Here is a 19857-nt window from a genome sequence, read left to right on the forward strand (position 1 = left end):
GCCGGATTTTCTCCTTCCAGCTTTTTTAGCAGCCCCAGCTCTCGAGGGCCTCTTAGCAGCTGGCCTCCTCCTTGTAGGTTTCTTGGCGGCCAGCTTGTAGGAGCTAGAGGCCCCCGATCCTTTGTGCATACAAGACTTCCAGCTTGCAGCAACTTTTTTCGAGCAAGGCGAGCATGAACTTCAAATCCTTTTCCCACTTTGTAATTGGCGCCAATGTATCTCAGGATTTTGTGGATTGAAGTGCCGCCTCGCTCTTGCATCGCGGTGATCGCCGCGACGATCCCTTTGACTTCGACTTTGTTTTGGAAGGCATCTTTGGTTCTTCAGGGGGGAGATTATCGTCGAATTTTCACCACATGGCTAGCTGCTTTTATAGCTAGTGGGGACGCTAGCCGGATGATAGCGTACACATCGGTTCACGTGATGAGATCAAACCGCAAATTCTTGTTGCTAAGGACCAGCTGTGTCTCTCCACCTCTGGTTTAAACTCTGTGTGTGTGTGTGTGTGTGTGTGTGTGTGTGTGTGTGTGGGTGCGTGGGTGCGTGGGTGCGTGCGTGCGTGCGTCATTACTTTTAATGTGTATATATGTTGTGCAGGTATATATGTATAATCCAACTAGCTACTTACAGCTACTAACAATGCATGATTATTTCAGACCCCATGCATGCATCGTTGATAACAGCTTTAATTTCAGAGACCATTCATTCAACAGCAGCAGCAGTGGCAGCAACAACAACAACAACAGCAAAAATTACAACAGACATGGAAAGTGATGGAAATTTACAAGAATAAAAATAATCTCGTATATAAGTGATAAAAAAGTTAACAGCTTTCAAAAAGGTATACAAAATCAGTAAGTTCAGTTTAGCACTTTAAATTAGGGGCCCCTTAAAGTGCAGTTCTGTAGCAGTTCGTTAGTTACTTCTTAGCACACCTCCTCCTAGGAAGTCTCCTCCTTAGAGTTGTTCTTGGCTTCTTTGCAGAAGATCTTGGTTTCCTTGTAGCAGATCTTTTTCTACCCACCGAACTTTTCTTTTTGGGAGATGCCCTCCTTTTTTTAGGGGCTGCTTTTCTTTTGCCGGATTTTCTCCTCTTTCCAGCTTTTTTAGCAGCCCCAGCTCTCGAGGGCCTCTTAGCAGCTGGCCTCCTCCTTGTAGGTTTCTTGGCGGCCAGCTTGTAGGAGCCAGAGGCCCCCGATCCTTTTGTGCATACAAGATTTCCAGCTTGCAGCAACTTTTTTAGAGCAAGGCGAGCATGAACTTCAAATCCTTTTCCCACTTTGTAATTGGCGCCAATGTACCTCAGGATTTTGTGGATTGAAGTGCCGCCTCGCTCTTGCATCGCGGTGATCGCCGCGACGATCATGTCGGAGTACTTGGGTTTAGCAGAAGTGGCTTTCTTCAGCCTCCTGGCTCCCTTTGACTTCGACTTTGTTTTGGAAGGCATCTTTGGTTCTTCAGGGGGGAGAGGGGGAGATTATCGTCGACTCAAATCGAATTTTCACCACATGGCTAGCTGCTTTTATAGCTAGTGGGGACGCTAGCCGGATGATAGCGTACACATCGGTTCACGTGATGGGATCAAACCGCAAATTCTTGTTGCTAAGGACCAGCTGTGTCTTTCCACCAAGTTTAAACTGTGCTGCTTGTTAGATTAGGTAGTTTTTTTATGGTTTAGTCAGCTGAGATGATAGACAATAGTCAGTTCAAGTGATACGTGGATGCTTATGCAAGGAGACAACATTTCGGGTGATTTTTGGTCGCGTTTGTCGAAAAATTGCAGCTGTCTGCATCAAAGCGTCCAGGAAAAAATGCTTAATCTTCTGTTTGGCTAATTCAACTGGTAAATTAGTTTGTGTGCAAAGAGAACAGCTGTCTATTGACAAGATGTGCAAATTTGAGAACTGTGCTACTTTAAATTGCGGCAAACGGTGGGATGAAAATTTTGTTCATAAACACAACACAACATTTCTGGACTGTATCATTAGCTCCTAATGGGAGATACAGTATCAGTGGTAAAATATCTACAGACATGCAGGCGCCCTTATGCTTTTGGGAAAGTCATTTGAAACAGGTGAGTGTTCTATTAGAATATCTAAAAATTAATGCGGAGTATTTTTAGAACGCGGAGAAATCACAACTGTTAGGTTGTGGTATATATACAGAGCTGGAAGAAATACCACAGATGAAGAATACTCAATAAGCACAAGTGAGGAAAGGTGTAAATTGTCATATTCTTTAAGTTTCCATTAATACCGGTAGTTAAACCAGCAGCTAAACTATTGGCATTGTACACCAGCTCAAAACCCAGCACAAATTAAAGTTACAGCATCTAGCTATAGTGGTTGTCCTTCCCCACTTCCAGAGAGCACATCTAATTTGAAAACATTACAAGAAATTCGACCATCATGTACCTTTGTCTCTTTATATGCTGCATACAAATTCTCTATGAAATCCTAGGAATGTTCTTAGCTGAATTCCAAGTATCGTTAACGAAAAACTCAACTGTCAACTAAATCCTTTAAATTTCAAATTCCTTAATAGCCATTTTGTAAAAGGAAAATTGTATTCTGTTTTGTTAGAGTAGTTTTGACTGCTCTATTAGAGTACTGTACATCTGACTGCTCTATAGAGTATGGTTTTTCAATGCATACCACTGTAGCTAAGCTGTCCTGTTCCCTGGATACTAGCTAAGTTCTTCCAAACTAGGTGTTTTTGCAGCAAGACTACAAAGTAAAAGTTCAAAGGAAGGAGTGTGGCACCTTCCTAAATATTCCCCTGTAGTAGGTACAGTTTTGTAAAGTGGACAGAAATTATACAGATTTTGCATTAAATGATGAAATAATAAATTACAAGCAATCTATATTCTGGCTCTAAAACAGTCACATTCATGCACACACACACACACACACACACACACACACACACACACACACACACACACACACGCGCGCGCGCGCACACACACACACGCACAAGAGAACACTAGAGATCAAGACACTCTAGTAGAGGAGGAGAACAGCCATATTAACTTCAGCAATCAAGTACACATAAATTACCATAACAGTTCAGTTGGAATTGAGCACAATAGGCTAGGTGACAACAGGGACAGATCTAGGATTTTCCATGGGGAGGTGCTAAGCTAGGGGCATCTATATTGGGAGCTGAAAAGTGACAAGTACAGTGTGAGAAGCATACTCAGCATGAGAAGCATGCTGAGGCCTGGGGGTATGCCCCTCACAGGAAAATTTACAAATGTATGATGCTTTAATACCAAATTTGGCAATAATTTTGACTGAACTTCATTGAATAGCTAAGTATCTTTTACTATTAAAGTGAAACGTGGTTACTATAACTTTCATAATTTATTAAAAGCTGCAGTATGGTTTGAGTTCAAGTTGAAGTTCAATGAGTCTAGGAGTTGGTCTTTGTCCTTTATAGTTTAAAGAATTTACATGTGATAGATGTTTTATTAGAGTAGTTGACTGTTCTATTAGAGTTTGTAGTTTTACCCCATAAATTTGACCCCCTCTTGTTGATTTCCCATTAGCTCTTCTCACTCTTTCCATCATGTCCATGTATGCATACTTTAGATCTAATTGCACCTGTACTGTAGCTTCTACCATCTTCTAGCTAGTGTATAGTAAAATTTTTGAGGAAGTGTACTTCCGCTCCCCATGCACCCCCCTAAATCCGCAAAAACAAAGAATCGCTGGAAAGAAAACATAAATAAATGAGAAAAAATACTTTAAATTTTTAGCTATGGAGAAACCTTATAAGGACAAGGGCACAAAGTCTTGTTAACATGTGTACTTTTCTTTTCAACCATTTAGTTATCAGCACAATTGTGGACATAATTCATTATATCACTAAGCAGAGTAGCTACAATGACAGCTGAGGAATTGTTTGGAATCACTTTTGTAACTTTCAATTGATGATGGCCTTATGTGAACCGCTTGGGACCATCTCAGAGGAGGTTGGTCACTCATCACCCTATGATGTATGTACTACATGTGATTACACAAGCACCTGAAATTAGCATCATTATATATTATGAAGTCCTTTGTCACATTCACAGAAGTAGCTTGGTTATAAAAACCACACAAAGCATTGGGCAGCTGAAATAAGGGCTCCAGGAACCATAATTTATTGATATCAATTTGTGCATTAGAGTCTTTTATATCGATACTGAGGTGTTGGTAGATCATGAGATGTTTGATGCACTCCTCTGTGTTCCAATTGTCAAAATTGAGGTTTAGGCTAGGTACATAAAATTATACTCTAGTAGAGCAGTCACTGGGTGTTTAGCTGTATCTATGCCTGACATGCCCTCTCCATCAGAATTATTGTGAGATATGTATAATTAATTTGTAAAATACCAGGGTCATGTGCTGCTAACTGAAGTCCTTATTGCTGTGCATTGACATCATGTGCTGTTGTTTGTGCCTTTAGGAGGTCAGTAGCATAACACTAAGAATTAATAATAGCAAGGGTTCATAATATATATACTAAGGAGAGTATCCTACTCTCATATACCCCTGTAGAAAGGCGTATCGTGAAGTTATGACATAACACTTCTGAGTTCGCCCGTTTTTCTTTGTATAATTAAGGGATTCACTAATTGATCATAACACACGTACATACTGAAAACTACAACATACTACTACTTATTACCTAACTATATACTTATTACTACCTATACGTACTTAACTTAACCAATGTCAAAGTCAGGAAATTCGTCCTCAGCAGTAAGCGAATACTGGCGGAGTATCATTTTTGCATTGTACCTCCACAAAGTCACAGACAGTTGCTGGAGAAGTTGGCGCCTAGCAAACTTTCGAGGTAAACCGTTTCTAACAGTTGTTCTGTCAGCTATGGATCCTAAAATTGATAGGGCATATGGTGACCAAACACCAAAGGTCTCACATACAAGAGGGATAAAATCTCCTCCATTATCATTCACAATGTCCTGGTATTGGTTGTCCTTAGCTATCTCACCAACAGCAGCGGCCACCCCAGCCTGAGAAGAAGCAGAAGATATGACAGCAGACTGAGTGGTACTCCTGACGGAGAGATCAAAATAGGCAGGACGACCAAGATGAAAGTCAGGGTGGTATATGTCGCCAGGACGAGATCGGTCAGATGGAATGCTTTGCTCCCTAAGAACACCAGGGTGATCTTGGAGCAAGGCATGGTGTACAACAGACACTAAAGCATTATGACGCTGGATCCTCAAGGGACCATGAGAGCACCCCAGCAGATGATCACCAAACTGGTCAATGACAGATAGACAAGTACAGAGTGGTAAAGAAGGGAACAAAGGAATGCCAAGCCACAAACGTAAAGCTATAGTAAAATCGTGAGGAGGAATAGCTAGACCCAAAGCAGGCTGTGGAAGTGCTTTAAGCCAACCACTGCTGGTGCCAGAAGAATGTGATAAAGCACGCAGACGTGCTTGATCACGAATGGTGGAACTGCTTACAAGCTGTTTAAAAAGTGAATCATCTAAAATGGCTTGAAGGTCAGTTTGAGAGGAGTTTTGCAACACAGAAACAGACATACCTTCGAAGAAAGCGAGGGAACAATCCTCCCCGGGAAATGGCATAAAAACATCAAAAGTTTCCACTAAACGCGACACTAAAATATGGGAAGAATTACAGGACCCCACAAATGCAGGAGCAGCAGAACGCTCAGATTCACGTAGGCCCAAGCCTCCTAACCTAAATGGCAAGGTGGCTTGTGTCCAACTACTATCAGAAATTCCACAACACAAGATTCTACTAAGGCATTCTCGCAACCTAAGGTCAAAATGTGAGGGAAAGGAACCCAAAGAGGAAGATGGCACACAATGTAAAAGGTGAGTGACCTTGCAAACGCTAAGACAGCTCCTAAGCAGATGCAACTCTACTTGAGGGTCCTCGAGGTCAACCAATTTATCCTGAATTGCAACTATTTTATCAAATTGAACAGATAAAAAGGCATCGTAAAACTGTGGAGGTCCCCAAATAGGAGATCCAAGAAGCTCCAAACCACTGTTCTTGGGGTTGATACGCTTGATGGCAGGATGAAAGTTAGGAAAAGAACTGTCACCAGAAGGCCAGTATAGTTCACACTTGGATAGATTGATGTAAAGACCAAAACTGGGACCCGACTCAGTAAAATGTGAAAGTAATGCGTGAAGACAAGATCTAGTACCTATAAATGTGCCATCATCTAAATACCACAGGTTAAGAAGACATGTTTCACTAAAAGAGATGGAACGAAGAAATTGCACCAACACCAAAGAAAAAAGTAAGGGGACCAAGAGGATCTCCCTGTTGGACACCTGTGGAAGCAAGAATACGCCTGTGGCCAAACCTCAGCTCAGCAGGTTGACTGTAGCACCAATACACCCAGGGGGAAATCTCTGGAAATTCTTTACACACACCATCAAGAAAAGCTGAGCGATTACATTCATTAAATGCATTCTTCATGTCTATTTTGAGTAGAGCTAGAGATTCATCATTGCCAAATTGGGAAAGAGAATGACGGACAGCATGGATAGCTGCCTCAAGACCACCTGGGATACCAACACCCACTTGACCATAAGGTAGGAAAAAGTCAGAGAGAAAGGGACGAGCAAACTGACAGCACAGACGACTGGCAAGGCGACGAAGAATTTCACCAACTGCAATAGGGCGAATACCCCCGTTCTTTTTCAGAACAGCTGTTAAAGGGGCACCACACAACCAAGGGGCAAGCGATGGAGAAGCTTTTCCAGAAAGCAAAAAGTTCATCAGACGAGTGAGGGTGGTAAGGCAAAGTTCAGCAGAAGGTGCAGTGTGGCCACTGACTGCATCAAGAAGGTGTTGTGCCCGTAAACCAGAGGCACCAGGACTGGTACCACGAGGAAAACCTTTCAAACATATTAATACAGCAGATTCATCTACAGCTATAGAAGCAGTCTTGGGGGCCGAACAAGAAGGTGGATCAGAGACAGGATGTCGCTGAAGCAACTCTTGAAATGCCAAATCATCATTCTTATCAGCCACACCAGTAGAAGTAAGAGACTGTACAGCATTACTGTACCTACCTTCCCGAGCCCAGAACAAAGCTCGAGAAATATTGTGTTTTGAAGACTGAATACAGTGACTGGAGCGCGAGACATGTAAATCATCTTGTAGAGCTTTCCAAAGATTATACAAACCATCGGGCTGAGACCAAAGATGAAGGCGGTCTAGCAAAACAGAAGCTAAAATAAAACGACGGCGGCGCTGACAAAGTGGAGGCATACGTAGTGCCAGTTTAGCAAACAGAAAAAGACGCATAAAGCCCCAGACTGAAGAAATTGCATTTCGAAACTCGGTAGACAAGACTCTAGCTAGCAAAGGACGAACACTGCGGGGAATGTGAACAACAGTTGAGACAGGACAGGTCATAACATAATTCATCACTACAGAAAGAGCCTCAGACTCAAGATGAAGAGGGCCAACAAAAGAACATGCAGAAGCTGACAGAAGGGCTAACTCTAAAGGATCAGAAGGAACACTGGTGGAGAAAGCTAAGGAAGGTGGTGAAGGAGAAGTGGGAGACTGACTTTCAGACTGATCACAAATTAAGAAAGGAAGATCAGAAGCAGAAACTAATGGAGCATTACAGCGCTGACCAGGCTTAAGTAAACGTCTGCAGCCTGTTTTACGAAAACGTTCATGAGTAGCCCAACGGCAGGAGGGAACAGTGCAAATAAGACGGTTACAGCAAGCAAAGAAAGTCGCAGATGGAAAAACATACCTAGATATGTGAATCGAGTTGATGTGTTGCCATAAAAGAGAACAGGAGGAACAGGATTTATTACAAATAGGACAAGATAGAAGTGAAGAAAAGTGATCAGCCGAGGAAGCACTGGCTGGGATATCCGCCATCATTGGTGAGGGCTGCAAAGATGACTGCATCATAGTGTGAGACAAATCACGACTGTCTGAACTTGCTGGAGAGGGCACAACTTTATCAGGACTTGCTGGAATAGTAACAACTTTATCAGGGCTTGCTGAAGAGGACAATACTACATCAGAACTTGCTGGAGAAAGAACAACTTTATCAGGACTTGCTGGAGAGGACACTGCTTTATCAGGACTTGCTGGAATAGTAACACCTTTATCAGGACTTGCCATAGAGGACACAACATTTACTGGAATAACAACTTTATCAGGGCTTGCTGAAGAGGACAAAACCTTTGTATAATTAATGATGTCATTGGTTGAACATGGTATCGATTGAACGCGTGCCTACCAACGTCGCTAGCAACCAAATTAACTTCAGCTCTAAGCGTTTCTCACCCAACTACAACCGTTCCTTCATGGGTTAAGACCGCTTCGTAGGCGTTTCTTACTAGGCCATTCGCGAATACGGCTATCCTGAGCGTCGCAAGTGTGAAACGATGCTAACGATTCTTGCACTTTTACGGCTTCCTGTACGTCACAAACCACAACACCTTGTCGTTACGTCATAACTTCACGATACGCCTTTCTACAGGGGTATATGAGAGTAGGATACTCTCCTTAGTATATATATTATGAACTCTTGATAATAGAGGATCAACTTTTGATGACAGCGAATGGAGGAACTAGATAACAAAGAATTTAACTAAATGAACATGCTGGTTATTAGCCAAATGACATAACAACTACCCTAATAGAACAGTCACTACTCTTATAGAGCAGTCATTTCCATACTTAACCGAGAATCGAGGTTCCACTGTAGCTGTATTAGGGTGAATAATGCATTACTGCACAATTGCACAATACTGGCTCATTGTTGTGGATTCCTAACACTAGGAAGTTGCTAACAGTGGTTGGATAGCTTCAAAACCTTTTTAATCTGAAGAAACCTTTATAATAGCAAACTGCACTCAACATTTACCACAAATGTTCACTTTAGTTATATTATTTTAAATAATTACAACTGGAAAATTAATTGTAAAAACAGTTGGCATGAGTTACTGAGTCTTTGATCTCATCTGTGCTCTCTTGCCAGTAACAGCTTGGAAGCCTGACTTGATGTTTTGCACCGAACAACGAGAGCCGCACGTCTCACACTGGAGAAAGAACAATCGCGTTTCCTTATGTAAGTTTGTCTCAGGTGATCTGCATGTGTGACACGTCACGTATTCCTCTGTAGGAGTGTAACCAAAATAATATTTTGATGAGCATTAGTATTAACAACTCACTGATATATCTTCTTAAAACAGTTTCAATCTGTTTCTGCTGGAATTTTCCCTTAATGATCAGTTGTTGGGTACCATCCAGTGAAGCACTGTACACAACATGTCATGTGATGATATACAATATGTACTCTCATGTGTCACCTTGTTCCTAACTCCACTAGTAAGAAATTCATCAAATGTTTTGGTTGACGATGAAGGCTAAAGATAGGAGATAATGCAGTAATAAATTATAACATGTTAGAATCTGCTTTATGAGTTGACGTAGTTAGCATATTGCAGCTACCCCATTAATAAGACCACCTCACTATAGTGACCATGTTGAGTAGGTCCCAAACATAGCTAAGGTGTACTTCACAACCTCATTAATGAGACCATCTCATTATAGTGACTATGTCAAGTAGGTCCCAAACATAGCTAGGTGTACTTCATGACCTCATTAATAAGACCACCTCATTATAGTGACCATGTCAAGTAGGTCCCAAACATAGCTAAGGTGTACTTCATGACCTCATTAATGAGACCATCTTGTTATATTGTATCAATGCCATAATTTCTGGTCCACAGGTGGCTCTACTAAAGGTTTTACTGTACCATTGACAGTAAAATCACTCTACCAATACACCACTAATGGACCTACTAGTTATCACCATGATTAATACTCACAGGCGACATATTTCAGTGAAGTTCACAAAGGATGTTTTCTTTGCTCCAACACGAACAACCTGCGGTGGTTTCATCACTAACTTCTTCCTCTGACCACTAGCATAGTTAGGGTTGTTGGCTTTTATGATGTTAAATACTCTCTCTAGCAACTAGGAGTGTGAAACAATTAGAAACACATACAGTGATTAGAGATATGTAGTGATTAGAGATATGTGTAGTACCTCTTCATAGGTGTAATCTCGGTCAGAATCCTCCCAAGGATAAGCCTCACTTGTCTTCCAATTTCCTTCTCCTTCTTCAGCTGTTTCTGCATTGTCTGTGCGTTAAGATCATGTAATAGTAATAACCATGTTTCTTTTCCTAACCACACCTACCTTCTTCTACACCAATCTCCTCAACCACAGCCACCACAGCCAGCACTTCATCAAATCCTTCAAACGTGATATTCTGTGTAGGGAGAAACTCTTACATATAACACCCAAACCACTCTGGTTGTGTGTGTACATGTGTGTGTGTATGTATGTGTGTGCACGTGCGTGTGTACGTGTACGTGTACGTGTGTGTGTGTGTGTGTGTGTGTGTGTGTGTGTGTGTGTACGTGTGTGTGTGTACGTGTGTGTGTATCCCCTCTGTTTCGGTTTCTTGTGGTTTTCTGTACCGATCTAATCAGTGGCCACTTGAATCCTTGGAGTGTACACAGTGGTGTTGCATGTTTCCACCACTCAGAAGCTGAGTCTCTATGCAAAGCACCTGGCAGTTTTAACTGCCTAAGGTTTGACTGCCTAAGGTCTGCAAACTGAATGTTACCATCGTTGGTGTTTATGCCCCACACGATGGCTTCACCTTTGAATAAACCATTTATATGTACCAGCTGCCACTGATCATTTAAAAGGAAGCAAGACATTACAAGGCACAGATGTACTACCACCCGTCCTCATCACTGACAGAAAAGAGTGGACACATCCTCTGCTGGACCAGGATGGCTGGCTTCAAGTGTGTGTGCGTGCGTGTGTGTGTGTGCGTGCATGTGTTTGTGTGTCTTGACTATGCTCAACAACATAAATGCTTACTGGACGTCTCTTTTTCTTCTTGTTGGGTAGTTCAAAATCATCGTAGCTATAATATTGTTGTGGTACTTCTACAGCAGCACTAGCATCATCTGGCTTCTTTGTCACATCCCCAGTACCAGCAGTTGTAGAACTGGTCTCCGTTTTAGCCCCTGAAATAACCTGGAGACAAACATCAAGCTCAGCTACTCCTATCAGCATTCCCTTCTGCCCTTCCTCACAACTGTTTCACAAAACAAAATACCTATCCACAACCCATTTAGTTAGGCACCTTAGGTGTCCAATTTTCCAGATCAGTTTATATACTTAAGATTATGTAGGTGTGTACTCAAGTGTCCATATTAACAGGTCCCAGTATACATGCAGTGCAGTATAACAGTAAAATATTTAAAAAGAAAATAGCTGCACTTACATCTATTTGTGCTTCTATGGCAGACATATCCATGGGTTTCTTCTTTTTGGTTTTCTTCTTCTTTAGCTGAAGCAATTCTTGTAGTTCTATACAGTGTAGGCAATTGTACATGAAATGGCGAACAACACACAGCCACAATCATGGAGAAAATAAAATGTCTAACAACTTACCCTTGTCATAGTCTGCATCTTGTTTCTTCTCAACCGATTGATCAGATGTTGCTCCGCCTACACTGCTAACAGGTTCATCTGGTTTGGCCTGTTCTTGTTGTGGCATATCACTGGCCAATTCCTTGAGGGCCTCTATACCAAAGTCAACTTTTTGCTTCTTTTTCTTCTTCTTCCCCAAATCCAATCCCTACACATGAAAATGACAACTACATATACCACAGCTTAACAAACTCATGTGTACTTGCTTCATTCCTACTAATTCAAGTTAATTTAGTCACAATAAAACAATGGGTTTCAATGGAGATTTAGATAGGGCAAGCTTTAAGACAATGTACTTTTAGTAAGAGCCCTTTTTTTGTCAAAATAAGTAAGCAATATGCAACGCATGTCCTACCTTCTTTGGATATAAAATAAGAATGTTTGACTATATTATAAATATATATATATCATGAACCACGATAGTGGGTTCATAATAGGGATCGTCCATGTTTTTTGCAAAAATCCTAATAGAACACACACCTAAAAACCACCTTGAAAAGTATCCTTCAACTCAAAACAACCCTCTGGTGGTTCTTTGCTATGAGTATAGGTCCACTAGTAAGTATCAAGTGAAAAGGAAACAGTATGTGTATCTCAGATAAAACTTAAATATGCCCATTTGTTCATATTATTATTATTATTCATAATATTATTCTTTCACAGGCATAGCGAAGTTTACAAGGAGAATCCTGGGATAAAAAGTAGCAAGGCTTGCTGAATGGATCATTGTGCGTGTCCATTAGGGCTGAGCAATAGTATCGATAGTGCAATATATAGCGATAGTAAATCACTATCGTTATCGCAATATTAGGGATATTACTATCGTGATAGTTATGATAAGCTCAGATCTGCATTAAAATGGTATTAACAACCCTTCTATACTGTTTTACAGTTGGTATTACCAGCTTTCTTACAAAGGAGTGGCCTGTAAAAGCTTTAACAAAAGTCCGTATTCATCGTCTGCCCACGCAGTTAATTAACAAATGTCCTGTGCATGCAAAATAACTCTGCAAATCATAGCTATACAACTGAGACTTTGTTAGAGCAAAGTGTTTCATAAACTATCGGGATAGTATTCACTATCGCGATATTTAATGAGTAACTATCGTGATAGTAAAATTTTTACTATCGCTCAGCACTAGTGTCCATGACCAATTTATTGTTTTGTTTTCGGATGGAAACATCCCAAACCGGGCCATTTCTTCTTGCCAAAATGCCATTACGCTCGAAAAGCCATACAAGATCACACTCAAAGTTAAGTTTTTTGATGTGTGCTGCTTGTGGCTAATAGAATCTGTCTTTATTAAACTCAGTATAGGCCAGGAAGCTTAATCTGAGCTGATGACTTTGTTGCAAGGTGGTTTTTCGCTCCATGATTATTGCACGTGGGCGGGTTATCCAGACTAAATACTCTAATAGAGCAGTCATGTAAATACTCTAATAATGCAGTCAAATGTATAACAATCCTTGCACTGAATTTGACAGCTATTAAAAGCACCAGTAATGTAAATTGCAGTTCATATATGGAGACTCTCAGTCTGTATACACATTGCAATTTGATCACTTTCATGTGTGTACTGAAACGTTAACGGCATTACTATGCAGAATGCAAAATTACGCTATTCACCACAGTCTTCATTATCAATCAAAGAAATCCATGTTATTTTGTACACATTATATTGTAGTCAATAGCGTGAGAAGATATTGCTGAGGAGATGATGTGTTCCAACAACTTGCAGCAAATACTAGTCAATGATATAGGTCTATAGTTTGATGGATTAGTACGTGGGCCTTTCTGGTGTTACATATGCCCTCTTCCAGTCTTGGAATTCACCCTGATGTATAATGCAGTCAAGTGTATAACAACAATCCTTGCACTGAATTTGACAGCTATTAAAGGCACCAGTAATGTAAATTGTAGCTCACATTAGGAGACTCTCAGTCTGTATGCACATTGCAATTTGATCAGTTTCATGTGTGTACTGAAATGTTGACGGTGTTACTATGCAGAATGCAAAATTACTCTATTCACAACAGTCTTCTTCATAATCCATTACTGAATTAATAAAAAGTACACAAATTAGATGAATAAAAAATTGGAAATTTTAAAATGAGAATAGGGATCCCTGAAAAAAGCCACAAAACAAGAAGGGATTGCTGGGGTGGTAATGTAAACCACAAATCCCTATTTTGACTCACTTCAAAATGACAGAGCATGTAAGTAAAGATTTATGACAGAGTCAAAATAGGGATTTGTGGTTTACATTACCACCCCAGCGATCCCTATTTTCATTTTAAAATTTTCAATTTTTATTCATCTAGTATATATATATTAATTCTCCAACTCCCACGCACATGTTTTTTGAGCAGTGTTCCGTCATTCTTGGTCGGATTCCAATCGCATTGGTTCCATTCAAATCTAAAATTTGAGACACATCTTTTGATCCAGGATTGGTGGCAATTTGTTATCATGTTACCAGCCTTCCCCATCCCAGCCTACACTAGACGTTTCTCTCCCCTGTGGCTGACAAAATAAGAAAGGTAAAATCGAGGCCATAAAAATTTCAAACACAAACTCCTCCCAGGTTTTCTCCCGATTAACTACAAACTCGCTAGACCAACTATCCATCCAAATCGATGTGTCATAAGGTGGTTTTCGTGTCTATCATTACGTGCTAACCTTGGTTGCAAGACTTATCACTGTCAATGGCCATTATAAGTTTACGATATGCGTATACGGCGTTCCGGTATACACGCGTTGTCAATAGAAATCAGATGACGTCATGGTTAAAATTTAATATCTAAAAGCTTACAATGAGATAGGATCAATCACTTTTTCACGATTTAACCAATCACATCAGCGAATTTGATCATGTGATCTGGTGTGTATGCTATCATCCGGCAAACACACCCACCAGTATAAAAGGACTGTTCCATAGTGGGTGTGGCAAGTCTACGAGCGATAATAATTCCTATCAGACTACTTGACAGAGACTACAGAAGGAAGACTTGCTGGCAATACACACTCCGCACCCTGCTCCGCTGTCCACTACAAGGATAGACGTCCTGAGACCTACCTACACAGCTGTGCGCTAGACGAAGTATAGCTACTACCACACGAAAACGGAGGATTACCAGCAACACCGCTGCAAGGGAGAAGGAAACAGTCAATAAAAGGATAGTTTCATAGTGGGTGTGACAAGTTAAAGAGCGATGATCACTCCAATCAGGCTGCCTAACAGACTACAGAAGGAAGACTCGCCTAAAACACACACTCTGCACCCTGCAGCATGACTTTATTGTGAGCAAGGAACTGAACGGAAGATTAGGTTTCAACTACTCTAATAGAACATACATATACCTTATCAGGTGACGAATTGGCTATTGCAGTCTTCAATTTGTAGCAAGACACATTTTCACTCCTTGATTAACTCTACAGGGACAGCTGAAACTTCCAGAAGCTCTCTTAGTTTAACTACCCTAATAGAACATACATCACAATATCTACCCTGATAGAACACACACGACTTCTAATTTGGCAACCACTCTTTGTATGAAGGATTCACCTGGGCTATGCTGATACCTTAATTCTGAAAGCAAATAAAATACAACTCTTCTCTATCCAAATACACATGCTGGTGTTGACCTTGGTCAGTACAGCCGATTAACTTGAATACCCATACTCAATACTGTACTGCATACACACTTTGTCATGTAATAAGTAAACAACACAACAATACCATGACTAGGATGTAGAAGTGGAACTCAGTTACTCAAATTGACAACACTATCTGAATATATACCACTATGTGACACATGCAAGTTGAATTAGAATATAGCTCATTGTGGAAATGCACCAACTATTGGTAAACTGATCCTCATACCACACTCAGATACTTATGTTAGTTCATGTAACATCATCCAAATGAAGTAGAGTACATCCCAATTGTGGTATTTGTCTGCCGCTCACAACTAATTCTTTTATGTATGTGCATGGTTGTAATGGGACCTGCATGAGTACTGCACAGATGAGCAGAAATTCCAGTGCACAAGGCCAACCTACATTATAAAAACTATGACATCAGTCACTCTTTGTTCATGAAGCCACTAGACCTGTGAATCGGTTATGCAATAATCGGTTAATCAATCGGTTAATCAATCGGTTATTGTTGAGGGTGATTGATAATCCGGCTATGTATATAACAACCAATTATACAATTGGATCATATGACCACAGAATTGTTTACAATTTTGGTCATATAGTGCACTACAGTGAGCAAGGAGGCTGTTTCTTGTTTGTTTGTTAGAACACATGAACACATCACAAAGCCACTCTTTCCCCTTACTTCTTATGTCAAACAGCACATTTGATTAAAAAAACACTGTTAATATACAAAATGACATTGAAAATGTAAAAATAATCATTAAGCCAATTAATCGGTTAATCAATTGGTTAAAGGGAACCGATAATCGGTTATGTACATTTGGTCCAGGTCACAGCTCTAGAAGCCACCAACAATATAGCTAGATGTTAGTGCCACACACAATTGAAGAAATTATGCGTGCACATCAGTAGCTATTAATCATGACTTTGTTGGTATGTAATGATGTGATTACTCCTTGATCATTTCAATAAAAAGTACTGGAGTAGTGCATGATACTAAATCACAGTAAAACTATAAGAAATGTTATATCCCTACTGTGCTCAAGATACCATAACGGAAAGCACAGTAGGGATATAGCACTTCTTGTTTTGCTGCGATTTAATATCATGCAGTACTCAAGCTTGTTTCAGTCAATGTGCCATGTCTAGTTGAAAATTCCAATTTTTTTGTGTACTTGTTTGTTAGCTTTTTTGTAAATAACAATATTATCACTGGTGAATCCAAGCATACCGCATCAAAAGAAAGAAATGGTGCCGCGCCCCCCAGCTATATCAATTATCATCTGAAAAGCGAAGTATCCATTACGCTTCGTTGTCAGCTATGTTCAACCCATTACACAGTATTACAAATCAAGAACTGTTCGAAAAGCACCTCTGCAATCCATGCATACCGCATCAAAAGAAAGAAATGGGCCGTGCACCCTAGTTATATCAATTATTGTCTGAAGGATTATATCAATTATCATCTGATGCTTGTCTGAAGGCATCAGTCAGTCCGTCAGTTACTAGAAAATTTGGTTAAATAATTTTTAAATTTCTGTAACTTGTGAAAGCACTTCGGGTTGATCTGAAGGCTTGTTTGGGCTTAGTTTTACCTAACCAATACTGCCGCATCATCGTCTAGGAAAAGTGAGGCTGGATTTTGGGTTTTTTCATGGGCCACGCTCAATCCTTCGTGGTCCCTACTATACAGTACTATCGTACTGTATGATACAGTATTATTATTTGTTTTTACTGTACAGAAATCACAAATGATTATAACGCACAGATATAATTACTTAAGTTGTTACAAAAATTATCCAGGGAAGGGAAATTAACTATATAGGGGGGAGGGGGTTCCAAAGTTTAATCACAGAGGGGGAAAAGGAAAATTTATATGAGTCAATGTTTGTCGTCAGTTGCCTATAGTATCCTTTTCTTAATCGTGAATCATTAGGGGTAAAATAATCTTTGGGGATATCAATAAGATCATTAATAATTTTATACATCATTATAAGTTTAGCTCTCTCTCTTCTTTGTTGTAAAGGAGGTAAGTTGAGTGTGCTTAGCATGCTAGTAACACTAGAGTGACGTGAAAACTCATTTAGGCAAAATCTGGCTGCTCTTCTCTGTACTACTTCAATTTTATTAATATTATTTAAGGTATGGGGGTCCCATACAGATGATGCATATTCAAGCACTGGCCTGACCATACTTCTGTAGCAGTTACATTTCACAGTGCTTGGACAGTGGTACAAGTTTCTGTAAATAAAGGCATTGATTTGGTTAGCTTTATTGGTGATTGTTTGGATATGGTCATTGAAGGTAAGCTTGTTGTTGATGGTGACCCCTAGATATTTGGCAGATGAAACTTCCTTAATGGGTGAATTTTCAATATAATACGTGCACAAGATAGGAGGATTGTGCTGGTTTGTTACTCTCAGGAACTCACATTTCAGGATATTGAATGTCATCTTCCATCTGTTGGCCCATTGAACAAGTAGGTCTAAGTCTTGTTGTAAACTTAAGCAGTCAGCAATTGATGTTATTCGAGAATACAACAATACGTCATCTGCATACAGTTTGATCTTATTGTGGATGGAAAGAGGTAGGTCGTTAATATAAATAAAAAACAATAGAGGGGCAAGAACCGTGCCTTGAGGTACACCAGAAAGGACCTGGGTGGTATCACTTTTGTGGTTATCTAGAATAACGTATTGTGATCTGAGACTCAGAAGTGATTTTAGCCAAGATAGTAGTGATCCTTGTACTCTGTAATGTGCTAGCTTGTGATACAGGAGTGAGTGAGAAACTTTATCAAAAGCCTTACTGAAATCTAGTAGAAGGATGTCGCATTGTCCCCTTTGATTCAGACATTCGGCAAAATCATTCACTGTGGAAATCAATTGAGTATCACAACTTCTTCTCTTACGAACTATCGTACTGCATGATACAGTTTAGTGTTTTCCTTATTTTTGTATCTATTGTTAGGTAAAAAAAACAACATGATCGTGCTGATCAGTATACAGGCAGTGTCCTTGCCGATATTGCATCAAAATCATAATCTCTTTAGGTTCTCCATTAAACCACAGGAGTGGATAGAAAAGTCGTAGTGTTAAAGGGTGGCACGTGGGTACATTCCGATGCACACAAACACATCGTACTAACTTCACACAATACACGAAACACTTACAAGATCCATTTCCGACATTGTCGAGGCTTTTCTTTACACGAGTTATCTAATATTCTTTATAGTACGCACCAAATGATTGCATCAGGCGACAATTATTAGCACGTGCATAGCCTTGCGGCGCCCGACTACTGACGCATCATCGCACGGCTCTCCGTGGAGTCTTGTCCAGATATCACCATTAACTCGACTGCACAAAATTTTCCCATAAGGCCACTGCAATTAATTCATTATTTCCCGCCCGCATGTAGCCTGAGATATTTATCCTGTGATTGCATAGCAGTAACTAGTCAATTTAGCATTCAGAAAGCCCATTTAACCAGAAAGGGCAGAATGGGCTTTCTGAACCCATTGATAAACAATTTGCATGATAGTGACTATGCCGGGCACAAGACTTACAGAATTAAGGTTGCCTTCACTTAATTATCGTTGTCAGCGTCACAGTGGTGACATGATACTTCTATATCAGATATTTAATAATTTAGTGGATATCAATGTAAATGATTTTTTCACACAGTCACCAGGAATTACCAGAGGACATCATTTAAAAATTTACAAGTGCCATTCTTCTTGTTTGCTATGAAGTAACTTTTTTTCTGAACAGTTTACTGCAGCATATTATTGAGGCATGCTCATTGAATGGCTTCAAGTCAAAGCTGGATATGCACTGGACTAATAATACGTATCTTTTTCTATCATGATTTGGTGTACAGGCTATTTTAGCCTCTTTGCCAAAAATAAAATAAAATAAATAAGCTAGCTTTTCACTGTTCAGGTTCTTAGTTTAAATATTTCTACTGTAAGTTAGTTATGAATTTCGAAAATTAGTGGAAATATCTATAATAAAAAATGGATACTGAACGGCCCGCCCGCATGTATTATTTGAGGTCAATGAAATGGGAAACAAGGAATTTTCTTGGAGTGGCCTAATGTCAGCACTGACTGATCATCTTTGCCCCTGTATAGCTCCTGTACTGACCACTCCAATATCAATTTCAATATCCATAGCTATTAGATACTATGTCAAGATCATTTTTAACCTGAAAAATTTGAACCTTTCACAACATTAATTCTGCATTAAGCTTAACTGTACTCGGTATTTAAAGCTGTGGGACGTTGTATTCAATCACTGGACTGGACTATAGTAACATGGCCTAAATTAGCTAGGGTGTAGTGAAGTTTCCTCAGTGAAGCCGGGCTTTTGGAACTACCATAACTGAATAATTATAACGCTTTAGCTTGCCGAGCTCAAGTCAAGCCGGGTCAACTTGACAGCTGCTCTAACAGAATTTGCTATACCGGCGGTAAATCAGTAAAAGTCTATTTTGTAGATTTCTTTTACTGGTTAGCTATACTGAGCTAGAAGTTGAAGAAATAATTATCTTTCTAGATTAGGTCTATTAGTTCCCGGCATAGTCGGTGGTGTGTTACTAGTTGAATACACAACAACTATAGTTTGTTATCTAGCTAA

The 19857-nt window shown here is 40.0% G+C and overlaps 2 protein-coding genes and 1 long non-coding RNA gene across 3 annotated transcripts; 1 reads left to right on the plus strand and 2 right to left on the minus strand.

Moving 5' to 3' along the window:
• Window positions 1-919: 919 nt before the first annotated feature.
• LOC136264710 (histone H5-like) lies at window positions 920-1447 on the minus strand. The gene has a single exon (XM_066059487.1). It carries the CDS (start codon window positions 1445-1447, stop codon window positions 920-922), a length of 528 nt encoding a protein of 175 aa, XP_065915559.1.
• A 182-nt stretch (window positions 1448-1629) lies between these two features.
• On the plus strand, window positions 1630-4019 carry LOC136262888 (uncharacterized). Its single transcript, XR_010704383.1, has 3 exons — window positions 1630-2074; window positions 2123-2209; window positions 3834-4019. It is a non-coding gene; the product is annotated as an uncharacterized lncRNA (long non-coding RNA).
• A 4887-nt stretch (window positions 4020-8906) lies between these two features.
• Window positions 8907-18513, minus strand: LOC136262840 (eukaryotic translation initiation factor 2 subunit 2-like). The gene is made up of 10 exons (XM_066057253.1): window positions 18390-18513; window positions 11515-11701; window positions 11345-11430; window positions 10936-11094; window positions 10240-10312; window positions 10087-10181; window positions 9866-10014; window positions 9344-9400; window positions 9206-9291; window positions 8907-9150 (listed from the first exon to the last, which is right to left on the minus strand). Exons 1-10 carry the CDS (start codon window positions 18405-18407, stop codon window positions 8975-8977), a joined length of 1086 nt encoding a protein of 361 aa, XP_065913325.1. The 5' UTR covers window positions 18408-18513; the 3' UTR covers window positions 8907-8974.
• Between the last annotated feature and the right edge of the window lie 1344 nt (window positions 18514-19857).

The sequence above is a fragment of the Dysidea avara genome, chromosome 8 (genome assembly GCF_963678975.1).
Source record: "Dysidea avara chromosome 8, odDysAvar1.4, whole genome shotgun sequence".
Taxonomy (NCBI): Eukaryota; Metazoa; Porifera; class Demospongiae; order Dictyoceratida; family Dysideidae; genus Dysidea; species Dysidea avara.

What these genes read in the sequence shown, in the direction of transcription:
- LOC136264710 (XM_066059487.1), bottom strand. Translation starts at nt 1,447, where the DNA reads ATGCCTTCCAAAACAAAGTCGAAGTCAAAGGGAGCCAGGAGGCTGAAG.
- LOC136262840 (XM_066057253.1), bottom strand. An exon ending in AGAAGAAAAAGAGACGTCCA is followed by an intron (nt 10,313 to 10,935) that starts GTAAGCATTTAT and finishes CTCCCTACACAG; the next exon opens with AATATCACGTTTGAAGGATT. An exon ending in GGAGATTGGTGTAGAAGAAG is followed by an intron (nt 10,182 to 10,239) that starts GTAGGTGTGGTT and finishes CTTAACGCACAG; the next exon opens with ACAATGCAGAAACAGCTGAA.